Below are 23,120 nucleotides of genomic sequence, written 5' to 3' on the forward strand. Positions count from 1 at the left end.
CTTACTCAACGCTAGTGAGCGCCCTTCCCAATGAGCATTAATTGAGCGTTTCAAAAAATTGCCAGTGTCCATCTTCCCATTGTAGTATCTTTGGTACTGCATACTACATGTACCATAACAGAGCTTCATATGCAACTTAAGATATCACAAGATATTCAAGCAACCATGTTGAGGCTCACTGTTTTGTGTAAAAGTTTGTTTCAGCATGTAAAATATTACATTGAGATGTTACAGAAATTTAACTACAATATGTACTTTTTATTTCCCTTAGAAAACAAATAAATGCACATTCTGAAATGATATTAACACTACTGTTCTTTTGGAATGGAAAGTCAACAAACATGTATATGCATGTCAAGGTAAAGTTGTACGGGGAATAGGGGCTATTCTTAGCTCTATGGGCCTTAAATAACAACAAAGAAAAATGCTACTATAAGATACATGTAGCTCAATAACATTTATCTTTTGTGTGCATCCTGAACTTTAATTATCATGTAAAGATGATTGATATCAAATGCGATACTTACGTTCACAATTTGGCCCATATCTACCAATCATACATTCTGTAAAAAAAAGAGTACATTCGAATAAACTTTTTCAGCAAACAATTAATAAGCAATAAACTTGGCAAAATGAAATATGTCAATACTACACTTGCAAATGTCACCATCATTAAAGCATTTTAATCCAATTAACGTTGCCATCAGAGGGGAGGAATTTATGATAATTTCACTGCTAACATAAATCTTGAAGATTGAAATAGATCACGTATCACTTAAAACTGTTGGCGAATCTTATATGTAATGATGGGATTTTCAAAATTCTATGAAACATTAATTGAAACCAGCCTACAGATATTCAAAAATTGAAATTCCATGAGCAGACAGATCCCTCCACGTACACAGTAAATCAGTTTAGTCTACAGTGAAAAGCTCTTTAGACGACAAATTGTGCATATATCTATACAGATGCTGAGTACTATCGAAACTGAAAATGTGCTTGAGACACAATCAAACAAGCAATAGAAACCTATTATAAGCTAACCTTGACAATTGGTCCCCGTCCATCCTTGTTGGCAATCAGAAGAGCTTCCTGTACAGACACCAGTAAACCGATCGCATTCACCAGATACACAATGGCATGTCTCGCTGCAGCTAGCTCCAAACTCACCGATGTCACATTCTAAAGTAATATCATTCAAAGGAAAGACATGATTAAGATTAATTTTGAAGATCCCATCAGCATTATATTTGGGGTGGGGTCATACAGCTGTAATAATAATACTCCGCATTTATATAGTGCTTAATACTTCGGAACGACGTCTCTATAGCGCTTTACAGATATATTAATACCCCGGTCATCGGATTCTTGCTTGCCCACAAACAATGTATGCACCTTCTCCACTCCCTGGGGAGCATTCCAACAAGAGTTCCAAGACTCAATTGCTAGGCATACTACATACAGGCTTTTGCATCCTAACGGGTACCCATTTAACACCTGGGTGGAGAGTGGCAAATTGTGGATTGACACCTTGCCAAAGGACGCTAGGCCAGGAGGATTCGGCCATTGAGGATTCGAACACACAACCCTCTGATTACAAGGCGAGAGTCAGAACCGCTACACCACAACGCTTCACACTGTATACTAATGCACAACTGAAATATACAGAGCCAAAATGTGAGCCGTCAGTAAATCTCTGTAAAATCATAAAGAAAAGTGACAATTATTTGTTTTCATATTTTCAACTAAAGGTATAAAACTCTATATTGACTGTCAGCATGTTTACATTTTGGCTAATATGAATCTATTGAGGAAACAATATCCTGGGTTTTTAGCTATAAAGCAAAAAAAGCTGCACTTTATCAGGAAGCATAAATTGCACTGGTTGAATACCAATTTTTTTTTTTTTCACTTATATATTAAAGTGCTTAACAAAAAAGAGAGATAGACCTTGATGTTTATTTTTCTCTTTCCTCTAATCTCTTTTTCCTCAAAGAATCTAGAATACTGTATGATATCTAAGAACGTGAAAATTATATAACATAATATAAAATAGAAAATCTACTCATAATTGATGTTCAAGTGAAGAATTCAGTCCCTCTGAAAAAATATACTTATAAGAATAATATAGACTCAAAACATTAATCTAAACCACCAGGACTAAACATAGAACTCTGTAAGCGTATACATATATTTTTGTAATGACTCCAACTTCTTCCTGAAATTGTTGTATCTATGCTGTAATATAAAATTAGAACAAGATCATTGTGTTGATTCCTATATGCATGAGCCAAATGAGTGATGCTCAATGTTGCATGACAATAATTATACAGCATCCAAGAAAATGGAAAATTGTTTCCAAAAAGAGATATCACAATCATCTACATGTAATACACTTTGATTACAAATTTGATGCTACAGGTACGTGTAAATAGAATATGAGACCAATAAATATTTGGTCTCAGATGCATGCAAGCTATGGGCACAATACAAGTAAACAATATTGTACAACGCCTACTTAGCTTGTTTTACGAGAGCAAATGGGAGGCTGAATGTCAAACATTCGTACCGTTGCACAAAAGACGTACCATCCAAAATGTACCGTTGCACGGCTTTAGAAGATGACCTCACAATACGATTACATTAATTGCGCTCAGTAAAAATGAAGGTGCAATATGCGTATAAGCCTGCTGGCTAAATGCGCAATGCTGCCCAAGAGCATGTGCGCTTGTGGGATTTTCCTTTTGCTTACAATATTTTGCTCCCTTTTCAAAGATTACTGCAGGGAAAAACTCTTGTTTTTTCATATTTTCACAAATTCCGAGGCGTTGTACAACACAAATGGCGAATATTCTTATTCGTGCAATGGTGCGAGATTTCGCATTCGGTGAAAGAAAGATGCTCTATTCAACTCGGCTAACGCCTCGTTGAAAAGAGCATCTTTCTTTCACCTCATGCGAAATCTCGCACCATCGTACTCATGCCTATTCGCTATTTATATACTGTCATATCAAAAACTCATGCACATGTAAATCTGAATCCACTCTCATTTAGAAATTTAGTGCAAGAAACATATATATTAAAACAATTACTAATGAACCATCCCATTTTTACATAGGCTTGTATCCGTGCAAATCTTGACCAATTTTTTGTGCAACTTGATTTTGATAACGAAATTTCAAAATCTTCTTGCTCACCTATGCACAAAGTCTTATTTCATACATGTAGGTATTAAAATGAAGAAAAAAACATGAATTCATGATATAGTAAATGAAATACCAATAACTCTTTCATCTACATTGAAGAAAATAACTGAGAATCTTGTTTTTTATGAGACACATTGTAAAAGGCCTATTTCCTAGTGTAGGTTACACACCTGTAGTACAGTCCAATCCTTTATATCCTGGTGTACAAGAGCACCCATAGGGATCTGGTACACAGACCTGGAGTCCACTACAAGCTGTCTTATCATCTGAAAGGTCATAGTCCCATCGGTACTCACAGTTACGACCAAAACGATTCCCACCACAAGCTATAAAATTAGAAACAAAACAAACAAAAAAAGAAAATATTGATGTTACAGCTAAATTCTCATGCAATTAAATCCAATTGCCTTCTGCTACTGTTCTTGATTTCTAAAATAATAATATCAACAACTTTTCTATTTTGTTTTCTTCTTAACACCTTATTTTGGGGTAAGCCCTGCTCTTCTCTTTATCAAACTATTCACTTTCATCTAGTGTCAATAATGATGCTCTTACTAGTACCTTCACATTCAAAAGACTTTCAATCTCTAGTCAGAATAGTTAAATTATAATAATAATAATAATAGCCAATTTTTATATAGCGCTTTTCCCAGAATGGCTCAAAGCGCGTTACAGCATATTATTTCCCCGGTGATTGGATTCATTTCAATCCCACATGAAAAGCGCACAATTTCCACTTCCTGGGGAGCATTCCTTGCATTCATCACAGCCTCATTATGACGCTGGCAAATTCAAACATATAATATCTTTCGCATCCTACCGGGTACCCATTCAGCAACTGGGTCGAGAGTGGCAAAGTGTGGATTAACGCCTGGCCAAAGTACGCTAGACCGCCATGGGATTCGAACACACGACCCTCTGTTTACAAGGCGAGAGTCAAAACGACTACACCACAGCTCTTACACAACTATGAATTGGTCTACATCTGAATCATGTACTTCCTTTTTGTTCTCATCCCACATGGTCTAATCCTATTTTATGTTTAATCAGTTTGTTTACTAACCATTTGCTTAATAGCTATTTAGCACATTAACCATTTTATCTCATTTCCAGTTAGGTTATACCCATTGTGTCAAGATATTCTTTTGGTCTTTGGTCTAACAACAAGTCTATACAGATAGATGAACTTTTTATGAAGCAAGTTTTCATTTGAAAAGGTAAAAATTAGTACACGAAGTGGAGATGAGACGAATTCGGTATTGGACGAAGTAAGAACAAGAGTAGAGGGTACCTGAAAAAGCATAATGTAGACCAAAAGGTAATAAGACCAAACTGATAGGAAAACCAAATGGGTTGAGCCCTAGCTGTATCAGAATGATCTGAAAAATAGATGTAGACCAACTGCTTGTATAAACAAGGGTTGGTATTCAGTTAAAAGTAGCGAATTTGTAAGTATTTTACTTAGCATTTTACTTGGCTAAGCAAAATGCTAAAACTTGTATTCAGATCACATCTAAGTATTTTACTTTATTAAGCCAAATTTAAGCAAAATGCTTACTGATAACCATTGTGACGTCATAAAGTTTGAGCCAAATAACGTGTAATGTATGAATCCATCTGTGCGAAGAATATATGACTGCACATACATGTATCACATTTGTAAACTGCACGCAAGCCATACTTAAGTCTGGTAGGCGGCGGACTTAATTAGATTTGATAATAATAATAATAGTAATGGCATATTTACCCAGGGTAGCCACTTCAGTTCCGAAAACTGTTCTCCCAGCGGGCCCTGCTATTATTATTTAAGCTAAATACTTGCCAAAAAATGCAATTGAATACCAAACATGGATAAGTAGTATACTTAAGCAAAATACTGAGCAAAATTCTTAAATTCCTGGCTTAAGTATCACATTGAATACGGGTCCAAATGAATATAAACCTAAGAATATAATCCATGGGATATCTGTGTATTGTTAATATCTCACCCATTTCACAGTTATCTCCCTGGAAGCCTGGAGGACAGATGCATTCTCCTGTCTGATCATGACATATTCCTCCATTATAACATGATGGACATAGCAGTGTACATCCACTAGATTCATCGTAACGACCAGCCGGACATGCTAAAAACATAATAATAGCTTGGTCAATATAATTAGAATGCACTATACATATGCAAAGAAACAAGGTCTTTATAGGCAATGGATTGATGAAATAAGGTGATTTGTTCTAATGAGGCATTACAGTTGTCTGACTTGATAATTTTTACACTCACCCAAAACAAGAGAGCTATTAAAGAGAAAGGGGCTTATCAGATAACTCACAGATTATGTACCTACATGACCATGTACCTGACATGATATCAACTAAAGGATCAATAAAAAAGAGGAGAGATTGAAAAGAAAAATGTTTAACACTATTGGATAAATGGCAACATGATGAATAGACAATTTTGTAATCAACCAGACAATCCTATGCAATAGGGCCAACCAATCTTTCCTTTTTGGCTTTTTTTTTTCAATACACAGCCAAAACCATCAAAAAGTTAGAAGTTGAAGCCTTCAAACTACTTTACAATAGTTTATGTTTTGTTGTTGCATGGGTTTATGTTTAAAAAATCTCAATCATAGTAAAACCAAAAATTTGTTTATTATTATCAATTTCTTATATTTTGACGGGTGCCCTATTCATCTTTATATATAACTAAATAATTATTTTATTAAATCATATTATTAAAGTACATACATGTACTATAATTCCCATCAAAAAGAAATATTCAACGTTATCTAATTGCTTACCTCTGACAATCAATCGAAACAATCCAGCTATAGCAAGCCCTCTCTCACCCATCAAATGAAGCTCATACAAACCCTCATCAGAGGTATCTACCTCTCCAACTATTGTATACACAGTTAAACTTTCAAAGACTGAATTCTTAGAAATAGTATCATCGGGATTGGTTGTCCCATTGAACCGCCAGTTCTTGGTAATGTTACTCGGATTAACCTCTGTAAAATTAACAGTAACATTCACATCTCCCTTGTTTACAGTCTTTGAGAACCTTCCAGAAGTGGGCACAAACTTAGCTGCAGGGAAAACAAAGAAATAAAGAATCACAAAATAGTTTAGACAATTAAATAAATCAGTGACTTAAAATCTGGCTTCAATTAGGAATCATAGATTTACGTTGTCATTAAACAATTTTAATTCAAGTTTTGAAAAAAGCCCTCTATACAGGCTTGTTACGAAAGTCTGCATTACAAAGCAATGGTTATGATGGTTGAGTGGGGGTGGATACACCATGCTGTGTTGAGTAGTCTTCTGAATCAGTCGTTTAAAGGAAAAGTCCACCCTAACAAAAGTTGATTTGGAAAAAAATATATATAATTATATCACTGAAAATTTCATCAAAATCCGATTTAAAATAAGAAAGTTATAACATTATAAAGTTTCACTTAATTTTACAAAACAGTTATATGCACATCCTGGTTGGCATACAAATCAAAGGAGTGATGACGTCACCCACTCACTATTACTTTTGTATTTCATTACGGTATCTAAAATATGAAATATTTCAATTTTCTCCTCATTGTCCTATGAAACAAAGTTTTCCCTGATGATTCCTCCCTGAACAAGTGGAATTACCACTGTTTTAACATTTTATGGTTCTGTCAAGTTGGTAAGTTTTGTCAAATCTTTGAAAAATTGAAGTATTGTAAAGTCGAACAATAAAAACAAAAGAAATAGTGAGGGACATCATTGACTCTATCATTTGCATATAACTGACAAACTGTTTTATGAAAAATAAGCAAAACATTAAAATGTCAGAACTTTTACATGTAACTTTCAGTTTCTTTGTTGTTCTTTTACTGAGATACCTTGTACTTATATCCTTCTTTCTTTTCTTCTTTTTTAGCGCTTTGAAACTTCCGTATAACGTGCTTTATAAATTTTGTATATTATCATTATTATTTAGATCTGGGCTGGATTTGATCACCAGAATCCTTACTTATTATGTAACTTCCAGTTGTAATGATGTCAGATGTCATTTCCCTGAGAAAAGTAGGACTCAGTTCATGAACCAAAACAAATATTTACCTTAAATTCCATATATTTGAATTAGAAATCGTGGATATAAATATGCATCTTACCATCAGATCTCAAGAAGATAGTTGGTACTGCTGAGTACTCTCCATTCAGTGATGAAGCGCAGTAGAAGACACCGTATGACCTGTGTTCACTTGTACCAAGGTTTACTCCATAGACATCAATGGATGGATTACCAGCCGTGTAGAAAGAAATTGGTGATGGATTATCATTAGCTGCATTATTCATATCATTGTACGTATGTACATATCGCCCTAGAAACACTGTGGCTTGCAAATCAGGGGCACTCCTGTAGCAATCAAAGAAAGGTTCACCTGTTTCCGTGCTTGTGAAACCTCTGCTAATAGTAGATATATATGGGTCTCCTGTAAAAGTGATAGAAAAAAAGTTGGTTAGTTAACAGATCCTGTTTAACATTATAAGATATACATGTAGCTCCATCTATAGCATTCACATATTGATATTGACCTCAGTCAAATTTCAAAAGGACTTAATAAGAGACAGAAAAGCTGCAGGGGTGAAGATTCACCTTCTGCCACCAACATTGGCTCACTTCTGTCGAATGTGATTGGCAGTGGACACTATGACTTCACATGACTATAGGGAGAGCCTGATATATTCATCATGGTTCTATATATGATTCTATCGTGGAGCGTTGTGGCCCAGTGGATTAGTCTTCGGACTTTGAAACAGAGGGTCGTGGGTTCGATTCCCAGCCATGGCGTAATTTCCTTCAGCAAGAAACTGATCCACAATGTGCTGCACTCAACCCAGGTGAGGTAAATGGGTACCGTTAGGAAGTTATTCCTCAAGAAGCTGTGTGCGCTATGAACGCCTAGCTTAGCCGGGTAATATAGGAGTGCCTTGAGCACCTAACAAAGTGGATATGTGCACAATATGAATACCCTATATTATTATTATTATATAGTTGCCATTAATAATGAATGATTGTTTTGCTTTTATTTATTATTGTTTTTATTTGATTTTAAAGTAAATTACGATCATTTTAAGGTTGCACACACTGCCATTGAACACAATGCATCAACCTTTAATTTCATTACACATAGAACAAAGTGTTAAACATGAACTTGATCAACAAAGATTAGTCCACTATCCCTTGAACTATGTTACTCTTCAATCAACATGTTACACAATCATTCCTATCCTATCATTCTATCATTACTTTCTCATCTTAATTAAACATAAATGAAACATGCTTTTGTTTCTTTTTTAATACATTTTACTCATTCTTATTATTTGCTAATACATTTTTATATGAAATATGTTTGTTTGTGATTATTTGATTTGAAAGTTTATTTTCATCTTTGAATTTGTATATATTTGGGGATGAATTGAATGAAATATCTTTAAATGAACTTTTACTACCATTGTTAGATAGTTAGTTCTGTCTTTAAAGGACAAGTCCACCCCAACAAAAAGTTGATTTGAATAAAAAGAGAAAAATCCAACAAGCATAATCACCAAAAATTTCATCAAAATCGGATGTAAAATAAGAGAGTTATTCTAAAGTTTCGCTTAATTTCACAAAACATTAATATGCACATCTTGGTCGGTATGCAAATGAGGAGACTGATGACATCATCCACTCACTATTTCTTTTGTATTATGTGGAATATGGAATATTCTCATTTTCTCCTCATTGTCAAGTGAAACAACGATTGATTCCTCCCTGAACATGTGGAATTAGCATTGTTTAATACCATATGGTTCAGTCAACTTGGTCCTTACTGTCAAATCTGTTAAAAAAATGAAATATTGTATAAAAACAAAAGAAATAGTGAGTGATGGACATCATCGACTGACTCATTTGCATGATACTGAGTTGTGCATATCACTGTTTTTTTTTAAATAAGTGAAAGTTAAAATGCCATATCTTTCATTTTAAGCATTATGCTAGTTTGATTTTTCTCTATTTATTCAAATCAACATTTTTCTGGGGTGGACTTGACCTTTAAACAAAGAGTGTGGGATATTTTTTAATCTATTTCATTTGTTTGAATGGGTGATGGATGATTACATGCCTGATATCCCTCCCTGAATGGAGGAACTTTGAAGCATCTATCTAAAATAGATAAAGTTGTTATTTGTTGCTATCAGTATCATATCCATGGACAGACTTTTAATTAGCTTTGTCCATATGATGCATAAGATGCTTTCATAAAACTATGTAAATGGGATCAATGATCCATTTACATCAAATATTACAAGCCAGAATAATTTAGCAAAACAAACATGGTAAAATTCCTGTGAAAGCACAACATTATGCACTTTACAAGACCAGAAAATTTTATGATTTTTTTTTGTTATTACTTTTTAATCAACATTGTTAATTCATCAATTCCTTTTCATTTTGTATTATTTTTCCTTTAACAGGGAAAACTTATATTATCAATCAGTGATCAATTAATGCTGCAGACAAAAATATCCTAAATTTCAAACTCAGCCCGTTTCATATACTGGAATAGATTTTGAAAGAAGAAAAAGGATGCAGCAGGTATCATATTTTGATCTAATATCTGATCAAATTCATATAAAAACTAAAATTCATTTTCATATTCTTTACATCATAATTGTTTAAGGGGAATCTAGTAAGGATATTGAATAGTGATAGAGTAAAGCTAGAGTAAAATTCGCTGAGGAAAATGCTGAAAATTTCATCAATACATGATAGGGCCTATAGCTAAGTTTTTTAAGTTTAAAGTTTAGCAATATTTTGTGTTGCACATGCATGCTATCCTGAATGGAGCATAGTGGCCCGGTAGAATAGCCTCTAGAGTTGGTCATGACGTAGGTTTATCTATTCATTTATTCATTTGTTTATGTCATACTATTTAAACAGGGTAGCCCCATCAGTAGTCAAATACTGTTGCACTTTGGGGCCCTGTATAACATCCTTCCTTCCTACTCTTAATTGTTCCTGAATCTATTACTGTTATATTTGTACTTTTCTCTTTCTTTCTTTCACTGCGCCTTGGGTACTCTGCCAAGTGGATTTGGCGCATTACAAATCATATATATTATTATTATTTATTAAAACAAAACAAAATACAAGCATACTTATATAAAATACAAATGGAAAATGCAAATCCTAAACATAAACAGATGGAAATTTCCGGTATACATCTAGTAATTGAAAATTGTATATGACATTGAGAATAATGTAACCCATAGCTACTTGTAGAAAGCGATAGGGAAAAGACAGATAGAAGGTAAGGATGAGATTGAGGTCAAGAAAGAAAATAGAGAGCCAGAGCAGAAGAAGAAGGCACATCACCATACATTAACACTATATTATATAACAATATCTATCAATTCCACGCTGCACGGATCAAGGTTTAACCAAACCAGATCTACCGCGGTCAGGGACCAACCAAACTCAGGACCTGCTTTCAAATCAAAACCCAAGATGATTCTAAATGAAAAAAAACAAAATATATCCAAACTCTGGCTGGTCCCTATTACCACAGCCATCCGGGAGTCGTCCTGAGTTAAATCATTATTATAGTCGATCCATCTTTTTTTTTCATTCTTGGGGACAAAATATAAATCATATTTTGTTAAATACAATTGAATAAGTAGGGATACGATGTCCATCATTACTTTACTCATTGAATATAGCCATGCATAGAAATGTTAAACAAAAATAATTCAACCAAAATTTTCAGTGATGGGTTTGACTTATTTTATGTTAGGCCTATCTATTAAAATCATAATATTTTCAGCCTGGATTACCCTTTGATTCCTAACTCTCCCTTCACTTTCCAATCAATAAATTCATATTTAAATGTAGATCCACATTTTGGTTGCTGGTGCTACCTTAAAGGAGAATGAAACCCTTGAAACCAGCTGAATCCATATCAAAGAGAAAAATCAAAGAAACATATTGTTGAAAGTTTGAGGAAGATTGAATGAATAATAAGAAAGTTATGAGCATTTGAATATTGAGATCACTAATGCCATGTAGATCCTCCCATTGGCAATGCAACCAAGATCTGTGATGTCACACACGTACAACTCCCTCATTACTTTAGTACTTATTTCACTTATATTCTCACTTTTATAGAGTCTATCACAAGGTGAGGTGTTCTCTTTATGAGAGGACAAGTACAGAGGTTTCACAACATTATATCATTGATGAATCGTTTGTCATACATGTATAATTAGAATGAGCAAAAAGAGATGTTTTGGGGTATATTTTCAGTGTCCAAAAGGGGAGAGTTGTTCATCTGTGACATCATAGATCTTGGTCGCATTGCCAATTGGAGGATCTCCATAGCATTAGTGATCTCGACATTCAAATGCTCATAACTCTTCTATTGCTAGTCCTATTTTACTCAAACTTTTGTTGATCTTATTCTTTGATTTTTCTGCTTTCACAAAAGCTAACTTGCTCCAAGAGTTTCATTCTCCTTTAATAGAAAACATGTTCAAGTCTGCTTTAAACCCTTTTCTGGTATCTGGTAAAATAGTAAATTTATTAGGTCAAGATTGGACCCCTCGGACCCACCCCCCCCCCCACACACACACACAGACAAAAACAAAGGATGTAGACATTTGAAGCTTCTCTTCGAAATACAAATTAAACCAGATCATTGTTTAAGGAGACCTCTTATTTATAGTGCTTTCAACTCATCTTATCTCACAATAATATTCAAGAATTATCAAGATAAGAAATTTCGTAATTTGCAAACCTACTTTAGCATAATTTACTAATCCTTAAGTTACACTTTTACAAATCTGTCAGCAGAATCAGTAGATATCATTAGTTTTAATCAAATGTTTGGTACAGCAACGAGTCTGACCTCTAAAGTCTTGACCGATTTAAACCAGGGAATTGTTCGTGAGACCTTAAGTGCATGTGCCAGTGCTTTAAACTGCACAGTAATATTTCAGAATTACATATGAATAGGATGAATTTCATAATTGCCAAACAATTACTATCATTCTCTTTTTTTAGTATTTATTTCTCATTTACATATTCCCAGAAAATCATTTAGTGAAACAATTGGATATCCATCAATTTAATTAACTTTATTTGTAAGTTTGATCAAGTGTATAGTATGAGACAGAGACCCATGCATTGTGTCTGGACCGGTCTAGAGTCTAGACCATTATATAAAGAAATGTATTAGTACAAGTAGTACTGTAACTATTCCCACTCAATCATAATAACTTTTTCATGGCACATGATTCAATGCATAATTCATGACTGAATATGGAAATTTTATAGTCCATACTAGGCAGTCATACAGTAATAATGTTCATCCAAGCAAGAAATGTATATTGTAGCAAGCCAAGGCAAGGGTACCGGTAGGAAGTAATTCCTTAAAAAGCTGTGTGCACTATGAACACCTAGCTTAGCTGGGTAATATAGGAGCGCCTTGAGCACCTAACATGTGCGCAATATAAATACCCTAATAGTCTGTCATTAATCCTTGTAAAGTTGTAACAAAGCCAATCATGTCAATAAGGGATGTCACAAGTAGTTAGTCAGAAGCAATGCAGCAGCAGCAGTAGTAGCTTTTATTATGAGTTAGGTTTTTTCTAAGTTTGAATTCATTGCCAGATGTATCATAAAGCACATGCTTTGTGTCAAATTCCCAATCAAAATGTCTAGTTTAATAAGTTAGGTCCCTACATTTTTTTTTCATTTAGTTAGATAAAACTTTTCAAGCATCAATATACAGGCCTTGCAGGGGATATGATAATTTCAGGTTACAACCTTTGTGCATACTATATTAACAAGATATGGTGCTTAATCTGAATATCAATTTGAATTTATTTACAAAGAGTCAAGAACTGGTGAATGATATTAAACTTTTTAAGTTAGAGTGTACATGTAAGAAAAAATGTCATAATCCAATATGATTCACAGCACTGAATCATTACCAAATGAATAATAAAAAGTGAGGATTAAAAACATTAATGTTCTACACTCAACAATAATGTGATATTTAATCTTCACTTGCATTACTGTATATACTTTCAACTCAGGCATCACTATATTGAATTACTTCCTGGTAATATTCTGTAAGTCAGAGTGCATTAACCCTGCTATCTGTTTCAAAAATTATTGGCTGTTCGACAAAAAATAAATAATATTCTGCCAACCAGTGCATAGCCTACTCATTATTGTTTAAATATTTTCTGTAAGTGAAATTTAGCATGAAAAAAAACAGCTTCCTTTTTCATGTTTTCCCCTTGCATCAAGTTTCACTTTACATAACACATGTTAAAGTGATGAAATTCCTCTCATTTATCCAGTCCAGTAAATGGAGAAGGAACTAAATCTTTAAAAATGGAAATAAAAACTCGCATACCACACATTGTTTATTCTGTTTCTACTCCCCCCTTTCTCAAAATACTTCAATGATTTTAATACCTCTTATTAAAGTCTTTTTCATGTCTTTAAGCATGTTTATCATATAATAATAATGATAATAGCTGGATTTGCAGTGGTGTGTCCTTATGTGTCCTACCCCCCCCCCGCCCCCCTGCCCCCCCCCCCTGGAATGGGTGTTGATCTTTGATCCCACACTATTATTATTGTTAGGAAGCCCGAGATGGGGGTTCAAACCCCCCCCCCTCCCCCGATCCCCAACTGCTGATTTATATACTTGTTTTTTGCCTGAAAATACAAAGCGCAACTATTATTACCCAGGCTAAAGTTGAGCTAAAATGTTCTTCAGAAGCACTTGGTGCATTCAAGGAATAACAAGGAGTGTGGCAGTGTGGAAAATGGGTCAGATGCATTTATCGTTTCATTTTGTCATACATGAGTGAATAATGTGTCTCTTTTATAATGAAATAAGTTGCAGCAATGAATAGGCCTATCTAATGCACTAAATCAGTTGTCAATCCATTTTTTTAGATCTTGGTAGAACTGTAACCTAATTTCATATAATACAAAAGAACAAGTGGGGATATGATATCATCAAGTTGCTCATTGAATATTCATGAAGACATGCCTAGAACTGTTTCACCGGAATAATGCAAATCTTTAAAACGCCATAACTTTGTTATTCCTAGTAGGATTTTGATCAAATTTTCAGTGTTTTGTTTGTTTGATTTTTCTTTATATATCTGTTTAAATCATATTATTCTCTGCCCGGAGCATCCCTTTCAGTAGTGAACGTCCTGATCAAGCAAACGCTCAAGCTGCTCTGACTGAGCTTGAAAAAAACTCAAGTTAGTGCTTAAACGCACAAGCAAAATGTTCACTTTATACATACGCTTTTAAGCAATGGCTTAATCATGAAGCAAATGCTAGCAGGCAGTGAGGAATTGCTTGAACTTACATGTACTAGCAAAAGCAATTGCTCGCTCATTTGTATGCATGCGGAATCAAGCAAAAGCTAATATAGCAAAAGCAATTGCTACTTTTTATGCATCTGACCCATCATCTTGCTGTAAGAAAAGACAACATAGAGATGGCTATAGGATACAATTAACCCACAACCTAGATGAGATAAGCTGATTCTTTAACTTATCAATTCAAACCACACAAATTGCATAATTATTAATACATGTAGTAAAGAGACACTGTTTTGCTCAGTCTCAATGTACCGCTATGTATGTAATTAATTAAGTGCTCATACAAACACAAAACATCTATTGGCCTATAATAGACAGTCTAGGCATATAATAGCTCTATGGTCTAGGGTAGGGATAATGAATAAAGTAGGAAAAGAAACGGGAAGGACAACGGAAAGAAGACCCCCTCCCCAAAGTGAGGTTGGAAAGGGTTCTCAACTTATTGTCAAAGCCAAGGTATAGGCCTCATAGAGATAGAAAGAATGGAAATTAAGGGGTAAAGGGTAAGCAAAAGGAAGAATGAAAGAAGATAGAAATGAAAGAAAGTAGGAAAAGACAACATAAAGAATATAACTAATGTAAGAAAGAGAGAATGTATGAAAAAAAGAAACTTTGAAAAACAATGAATGATTGAACAAAAGAAAAAAAAGGAAAGAAAAGAAAGAAAGAAAGAAAGAAAGAAAGAAAGAAAGAAAGAAAGAAAGAAAGAAAGAAAGAAAGAAAGAAAGAAAGAAAGAAAGAAAGACTGAGAAAAGAGAAAATATTAATAAAAAATATTAAAAAATAGAAAGATAGATAGATATATAGACAAACAGATACATAGATAGATAGATAGATAGATAGATAGATAGATAGATAGATAGATAGATAGATAGATAGATAGATAGATATATAGATAGAAAGAAATAAAGAAAGAAAGAAAGAAAGAAAGAAAGAAAGAAAGAAAGAAAGAAAGAAAGAAAGAAAGAAAGAAAGAAAGAAAGAAAGAAAGAAAGAAAGAAAAAGGAAAGAAAAGAAAGAAAGAAAGAAAGAAAGAAAGAAAGAAAGAAAGAAAGAAAGAAAGAAAGAAAGAAAGAAAGAAAGAAAGAAAGAAAGAAAGACTGAGAAAAGAGAAAATATTAATAAAAAATATTAAAAAATAGAAAGATAGATAGATATATAGACAAACAGATAGATAGATAGATAGATAGATAGATAGATAGATAGATAGATAGATAGATAGATAGATAGATAGATAGATAGATAGATATATAGATAGAAAGAAATAAAGAAAGAAAGAAAGAAAGAAAGAAAGAAAGAAAGAAAGAAAGAAAGAAAGAAAGAAAGAAAGAAAGAAAGAAAGAAAGAAAGAAAGAAAGAAAGAAAGAAAGAAATAAAGAAAGAAAGAAAGAAAGAAAGAAAGAGAGAAAGGAGAATGAAAAGGAAGAAAGACGTGTGAAGAAAAATAAATAAATGGATCTATACAAAGATGATGAATAACTCAAACTCATGTCAGAGTGCAGGAGCATTATTATTTAATCATATTGCTTACCGTGAACTAAAAGTGAACATGATAGCATCATATGAGAAAAGTATATCACCCGCATCACGAGCAGTGTCCAAGCAACGGGAGGCTCGCCAGACTTTCGGCCAGTCATCGCTTCCTATATTCGGCTTCACAGCCAACTGTACCGACACAATTAAAACTGGCGTAAATATCCAATTACGAATTCACGTTCCTTCTACAGAGTAATCCAATTAATGAAAAGAATCCAACGATAACTGCAGTATAAACATCCACAATGTCAATGACGTGAAAGCCAAACCAGATTTATAATTATTTGTTTGACGAACTGTCACGCATTATTACACAAGTTGACACTCGCAAAATATTTCATAAACACCAAAACAATGCTTCAATTATGACTGACTTGCTACTACATACAGTACAAAAACCCATCCACGCATTCAAAACTTGCATTGTCCGCAAGCAGTATCCGTCTCCATTATACTCGGAAAACATGTCAATAAATAATTTCGAAATTGAAACGAATCTGTGGTTGTAAATAAATCAGGGAAGCTGTGAAACGTTCCTTGACAAAATAATTTTTCTGGTGCTTTTATATTTATTATTATATTTTGCTTCGCTTAACGAGACGGTGCCATATCTATCTAAGGAACTTGCTATACATGTAGGCCTATACTCCATTAGTCTTCGTCTCCCTTCTTCTTCCGATTTAAAGGGATAGCCAAGCTGAAAATATTTATATCTAAATAACTAGAGCAAAATCCACAGAGAAAAATGCTGTATTTTATGTTATTGAATTTTAAAATAATAACATTTTTTTGTGAAAAAAGTTATCAATTAGGAGGGCTGATGTCATATCCCCACCTTCCTTTTTCTTATGTTATTACATGAAATCATAATTGTTTCATTTTTTCATAAATGTGCAGATGATGTCTCCATTATGATGAAATAAGTTGCAGCAATAAATAACTTATGTACTTAATCAGTTCTCAATCCAATTATTTTAGTTCTTGGTGGAACAGGCCGTAATACAAAATATATGACATCATCAACCCACCTAATGAATAGGCCCAATTCAAAAAGACATGCATAGAACTGTTTCACCGGAATAATGCAAATCTTTAAAAATCAATATCTTCGTTATAAATCCGATTTGATAATTTTTTTTAATCTTGATCGGCGAATTTCACTCTATTCATTGAGATACAAATATCTTCAGCCTCGGGAGCATCCCTTTAAATGCCCTTTAAGGCATTGATTTTCTCTAAATACATTTGTTAATTTCTTGGTTACTGTAGACTACTGCAAAAAAAAATGTCAAAAGATTATTGGTCAAAATTTGTGTTTTGATCAAAAAGTGGTCGATCGGTACATGTTTACAGCCAATAATGAATAGTCACAATTTTGGCCCATGCAACCATAGTGGTCAGACTTTTGGACCAACATAGAGTGCATGCACTTTTTTGTCAAGCATTGCCCGATCATGCAGTATTAGAGGGGAAAAGAGATTCATTTCATTGCCGATTAGCTCATAACAATCTCCTATTTCTACACCCCCCCCACACACACACGCACACACACACACACACACACACACACACACAAAAAGTGCGTTTCGTTTGAAAAATATAAACAGTCTTTCTCAGTTTTACGGGCATTGGTAATATGTCGGAATGATACCATTTTCAGTGGTATGCTGTTCGTATTGACTTGAAAACGAAACGAAATTCCATTTATTGGACAATTATAATCAGAATAATATGTGTTTCGGAGTCCAACGTAAAATCATGGTTATGGTACATTTTAACAAAATGATTTGGTTGAAGTTGACCAACCGCCTTTGTTTAGAGTTAACACACCTTGATAATGATGATGAAAGTATTTTTTTACAATGTAACCGGGAAAGCTAAACGCCAATAGCTCGTTCTTTGGATATTACTCATAGTTCCGTTTTCAAGAAAGCATTGGAAGCTTTGATATTAAAGAAAATAAGAATTCAAGGCCAATTTCAACAATTCCTCTTACAAAGCACTGTTTAAACAATTTAAATCGGACGCGGCGGGAGATTGGTGTAAACATATTACGGTATATTCTATCAATAATTAGTCCCGTTATTTTTTTAAATCGCCCTTCAAAATAATAATTTGCAGAAAGAATAGAAATGGGTTGATCAGCTCAGCGGAACAAAATAACAGAGGTGGTTATTATGAATCATAATGTAAGTGGGTGACGGTAAATATATAAACCGAACAATGATTTGAAAATTCAATGACAGGAATTCTTCAATCAATTACAGTTTCAACACATGAAGAGTTTGATTGCAAAGGGGGGTTAGTACCACTTTTGACCATTCCGAGAAAAATCATGTTGTTTATTCTCACTTATTGCAATATTCTTTCGAGGAAATGATTGTCATAATGTACTACCCTACCATGTGAACATAAACTTGGGTAAAAAAGAAATCTACCTGTCTCCAATATTCATATATATATATTTTTCAAAAATTACCATTGTGGACCTAACCCCTTTTGCAAGCAAACTGAAATGAATCCAATCTCTTTTGAATAAAAAAGTGATTTTTCTTTGCCACTTTTATTCACGTTTTAATGTGAACTTCAAATTTTCATTGGTATCTTCAGAGTGACTAAAAATCTATAGGTTTTGAGACAGAAAATAATAAAAATTTATGACAAATGAGCTCTCCAGAAGAGTTTGGTTGCAAAAGGGGTTACGTCCACTCCTAGAAAATCATTTTTTTTTATTCTCCCATATTGCAATATTCTTATGCGAAACTTAATTTTCATGATACCCCGTACGATGTGAACATAAAATTGAGTATAAAAGAAATCTTCCTGTCTTCATATTTGTTTTAATGTTCTTTTCCCAAAAAAAAAAAATTGTGGACCTAACCCCTTTCGCAACCAACCTGAAATGGACCCAACCCCTTTTGAAAAAAAACTGATTTTTCTTTGCCATATTTGTTCACTTTTTAAATGGGAATTTCAACTTTTCTTTGGTATTGAGACAAAAAAAAAATCAAATTTGATGAAAAATGCGCATACATTCGTAATTCCGAAGCTTCGTTATTCCGAAGGTTCGGATATTCCGAAGGTTCGTTATTCCGAAGGTTCGTATTTCCGAAGGTTCGTAATTCCGAAGGTTCGTTAGTCCGAAAACGAAATTAGGTTCGTAATTCCGAAGGTTCGTTAGTCCGAAAACAAAGTGAGGTTCGTAATTCCGAAGGTTCGTTAGTCCGAAAACGAAATGAGGTTCGTAATTCCGAAGGTTCGTTAGTCCGAAAACAAAGTGAGGTTCGTAATTCCGAAGGTTCGTTAGTCCGAAAAAGAAATGAGGTTCGTAATTCCGAAGGTTCGTTTGTCCGAAAACTAAATGATTAACTAACCTTATTTTGTTTTCGGACTAACGAACTTTCGGAACAATGAACCTTATTTCGTTTTCGGATAAACGAACCTTCGGAACAATGAACCTTATTTCGTTTTCGGATTAACGAACCTTCGGAACATCGAACCTTATTTCGTTTTCGGATTATCGAACCTTCGGAATAACGAACCTTCGGAATAACGCCACAAATGTTCGGATTAACGAACCCTTTTACGTTTTCGGATTAACGAACATCGAGGTATAGGCAATTTGCGTGTTTCGGAATTACGAACCTTCGGAATAAAGAACCTTCGGAATTACGAAGTGTAACCGAAAAATGGACCCTTTTGCAACTGAGCTCTTCATATCCATGTAAACAATGAAATTATAATTCTAGCCTGTTGGATCTACTTCCAAAACGGCGTTGCTATATACTTTAAAACATAATAAATGACATGTTGATTATGGAGGTAATGGTGGTGGTGATCATCGTGGTGATGGTATAGTGGTTGCGGTGATTATGATGTATGGTAATGGTCATGATGATGGTGGTGGTGACGTCAGTGGAACGATGACGGTGTTGGTGGTAGGCAGTTGTGGAAGTTGTGACGATGGTCGGAGTGGTGATTATGGTGGCGCTGTTTATGGTGATGGTGGCGATAATGAATGCGATATCAAAATGTCAAAGGGTCGCGATTTACGATAGTGGTGGTTGCCATAGAGATATGGTAGTGAATACTATAGTGATGATGGTGATATGAATTTTGGTGTTGGTCGATGATGTTACGATGATGCTTGTTATTACTCTCATGCATTTTGAAGAAAATGACGGCCGGGAAGAAAAAAAGAGAGTCGAACTTTGCAGATACGTTACTGATAATGATATGAACAAATCAGAGAATTCCCTCTCTCAGTCAACGAAAAATATACCCAGTTACGCGATGTAGATCTGCATACAATTCTAAACCGGAAATGCATTCAGATAATTTTTTGTCGGTTGTTACCAAAAGTAAATCGCTTTTTATTTCCTGTATATCTGGTCAGGTCATATCAACCACAAACCCACTTCCTTTTTCCTCTTCAGTTTCTGGGTTTGGGATGTTTTTGCACTCAATCGCAGCATGCCAGTTCTACGTTGTATTACAAATTCTAAAGGACGTACAAGTCAACCCTAAGAAAAGGTCAATTCGAATAAAAAGAGAAAATCCAACAAGCATACACTGAAAATTTCATGAAAATCGGATCTTAAATAATGAAAGTTTTGATACATTTAAGTTTCGCTTAAATTTCACAAAATGTATCTATTTATTTATTTGTCTTATTTACCCAGGGTATATAGCTTGTTCAGTGATTGGAATACTGTTCTCAATCGGGGTGGTTTTGAAAGACTGGTCAATGGTCAATCGCGGGGTCAAACGTATTTAGGGTATGTTTTTTCCCCAAAGCTTTTTTTTAAGACTAGCCAATCGTGTTTAGGGTATGTTTTTCCCCCAAGCTTTTTCTTCGAGGTCATATTTTGGCGACAACTTGTTTAGGGGCCAAAATGTGTAAATAAAGCCCGTTATTTTGCACACAGAGAAAAACTCGTTTAGGGGGCCCGGTGTTTGGAAATTCATTGGTCACGCGTGTGTACAGCAATATAATTATGTGTGAATTCGTTGGTTACGTACCGGTACCGTATATACACTAGGCCTACTACTAACATGACTAAATGAACATTTCTTTATTAATTTATGTTGAGCTTTGTGGGGGTATCTAAATAATAATAAAATTATGACAAATTTTCGTGGGATGCGTAGAAATATTGTTACTCGCTGGAGAACAATATTTCAACGCCTCCCACTCAAGGCCATCCAATATTCCCTAAATATTATGCACATTATCGTGATCGGTATGCAAATGAGGGGACTGGTGACATCACCACTCACTATTTCGTTTGTATTTCATTATGTGAAATGTTTCAAATATCTCCTCATTGTCATGTGAAACAAAATTTTATTCCTCCCTGAACGTAGGGAATTCATTTTGTGATTCGGTCAAGTGTTAATATTCCCGGGGAGGGGGCCACGGGGGGGGGGGGGCACTTCCATTGACTAGTGGATACCATGCAGGCGCGACCAAAGAAACATGAAAAAGGATATCTTTTTCAAGATTGGGCAAGTTACGTACGTAACGAAATAAGGGTGTCAAAAACACTAAAATATTGAAAAAGGGTATATATTTCGCTATAGGAGAGCTACGTGTTTACAGTCAATTTGCGAGGGTATAAAAAAGACTAACAAATTGTGTAAAATATGCATAATAAGCATGATAAATGACCTACTATTTGCCCTAACATTACGTGTTTAGAGTCCGATTTAACTTTGAGCGAGGTGTGGGAGGTGGTGCGGTACTAAACCAAATGTATAAAGGTAGAGCCGACGTCCGTGACATATCAAGTAAAATATCGCTGTACGGGGGCCAATTCAGGGAATACTTGACAAGGATACTGTTTTGTATTTCCAATACTCACGCGCCAATACTTGATAAGGGGTGCATTTTCAAAATGTGGAAGATACTTGAGGGTGCTTTTCGAAGTTTTCGAAACCCCATGGTCGCGCCTGGTGTCCATTCGTCAATGAAAGTGCCCCCCTCCCCCGGCCGTGTTATTATTGCCAAATCGGTTAAAAAAAATGAAATATTGTACAATTCAAACACTAAAAACACCAAAGAAATGAGTGAGGACAGCATCAACTATTTCATTTGCATTACACTGATTTGAGCATGATACCGTTTTGTGAAAAATAAGAGAAACTTTAAAATATCATAACTTTCTTATTTTTACATCCGATTTTGATGAAATTTTCAGCGTTATGTGCATAAATGCTTGACTTAATTCTTGATTTAAATTAACACTTTCTGGTGTACTTGACCTTTAACCAGCTATGCATAATGATGGTTAAAACTAAAAATACTTAGAGTTAGTTGCTAAATTAACAGATGAAAATAAAACCCCTTGTTTTCCGTCACCCTGAGAGATCGAAAAATAAATAAGACTTATTTCAAATTCATAAATTACTGATCTTCCTTTATCTTCTTTTCTTCCTCCTCTTTCAACCCCTCCGTGCTGTTCTCTTTTCTCCTCATATCCTCCTCTTTCAGACACGGGTAACTATAACATTGACCCAGTACAAACCTGGGTTATTTTAAATTTAGTAAATTACGTATCCCCCCCCCCCCCCCTCTTCAGACTAATCTCGGCCGCGGATTGCGATTAAAATTTGCACGAAGGTGGAGAATGACATATTGTTCTTATGCCTTTATTACATTTAAAGATGCATGTGGGTAAAAGCGCTTATCTATTTCACACCTATTTTGTTTTTACTTTTTGATTGAAAATTTTTATTTTTCCCTCTGAAAATAATTTTTTTGTTTCAAAGTTGAAATCAATGTGGTGGGGTTAGGGGTTACGCAATGGGTCATCAATATAAAATTATGGCACCAGCACAATGTCTGACTCGTTCATTATCGGCCCTGGGGTGGTGGCTCAACTTACACCGCCTTCCCCTACTTTAATTTTGATAAAGGTTTGTAGAAATTAC

The 23,120-nt window shown here is 34.5% G+C and overlaps 1 protein-coding gene across 1 annotated transcript in view; it reads right to left on the bottom strand.

Moving 5' to 3' along the window:
* LOC129270704 (uncharacterized) overlaps positions 1 to 16,852 on the bottom strand; it is a 49,345-nt gene extending 32,493 nt beyond the window's left edge. Inside the window, exons 1-7 of the mRNA XM_054908024.2 lie at positions 16,183 to 16,852; positions 7,361 to 7,681; positions 6,008 to 6,295; positions 5,195 to 5,332; positions 3,377 to 3,532; positions 1,045 to 1,182; positions 528 to 563 (exon numbers count right to left, since the gene is read on the bottom strand). Coding sequence (XP_054763999.2) covers positions 528 to 563; positions 1,045 to 1,182; positions 3,377 to 3,532; positions 5,195 to 5,332; positions 6,008 to 6,295; positions 7,361 to 7,681; positions 16,183 to 16,288 — 1,183 coding nt within the window. The 5' untranslated portion in view covers positions 16,289 to 16,852. The remainder of the gene's footprint in view (positions 1 to 527; positions 564 to 1,044; positions 1,183 to 3,376; positions 3,533 to 5,194; positions 5,333 to 6,007; positions 6,296 to 7,360; positions 7,682 to 16,182) is intronic.
* Positions 16,853 to 23,120: the final 6,268 nt, after the last annotated feature.

Source organism: Lytechinus pictus, chromosome 11, assembly GCF_037042905.1.
Source record: "Lytechinus pictus isolate F3 Inbred chromosome 11, Lp3.0, whole genome shotgun sequence".
Taxonomy (NCBI): domain Eukaryota; kingdom Metazoa; phylum Echinodermata; class Echinoidea; order Temnopleuroida; family Toxopneustidae; genus Lytechinus; species Lytechinus pictus.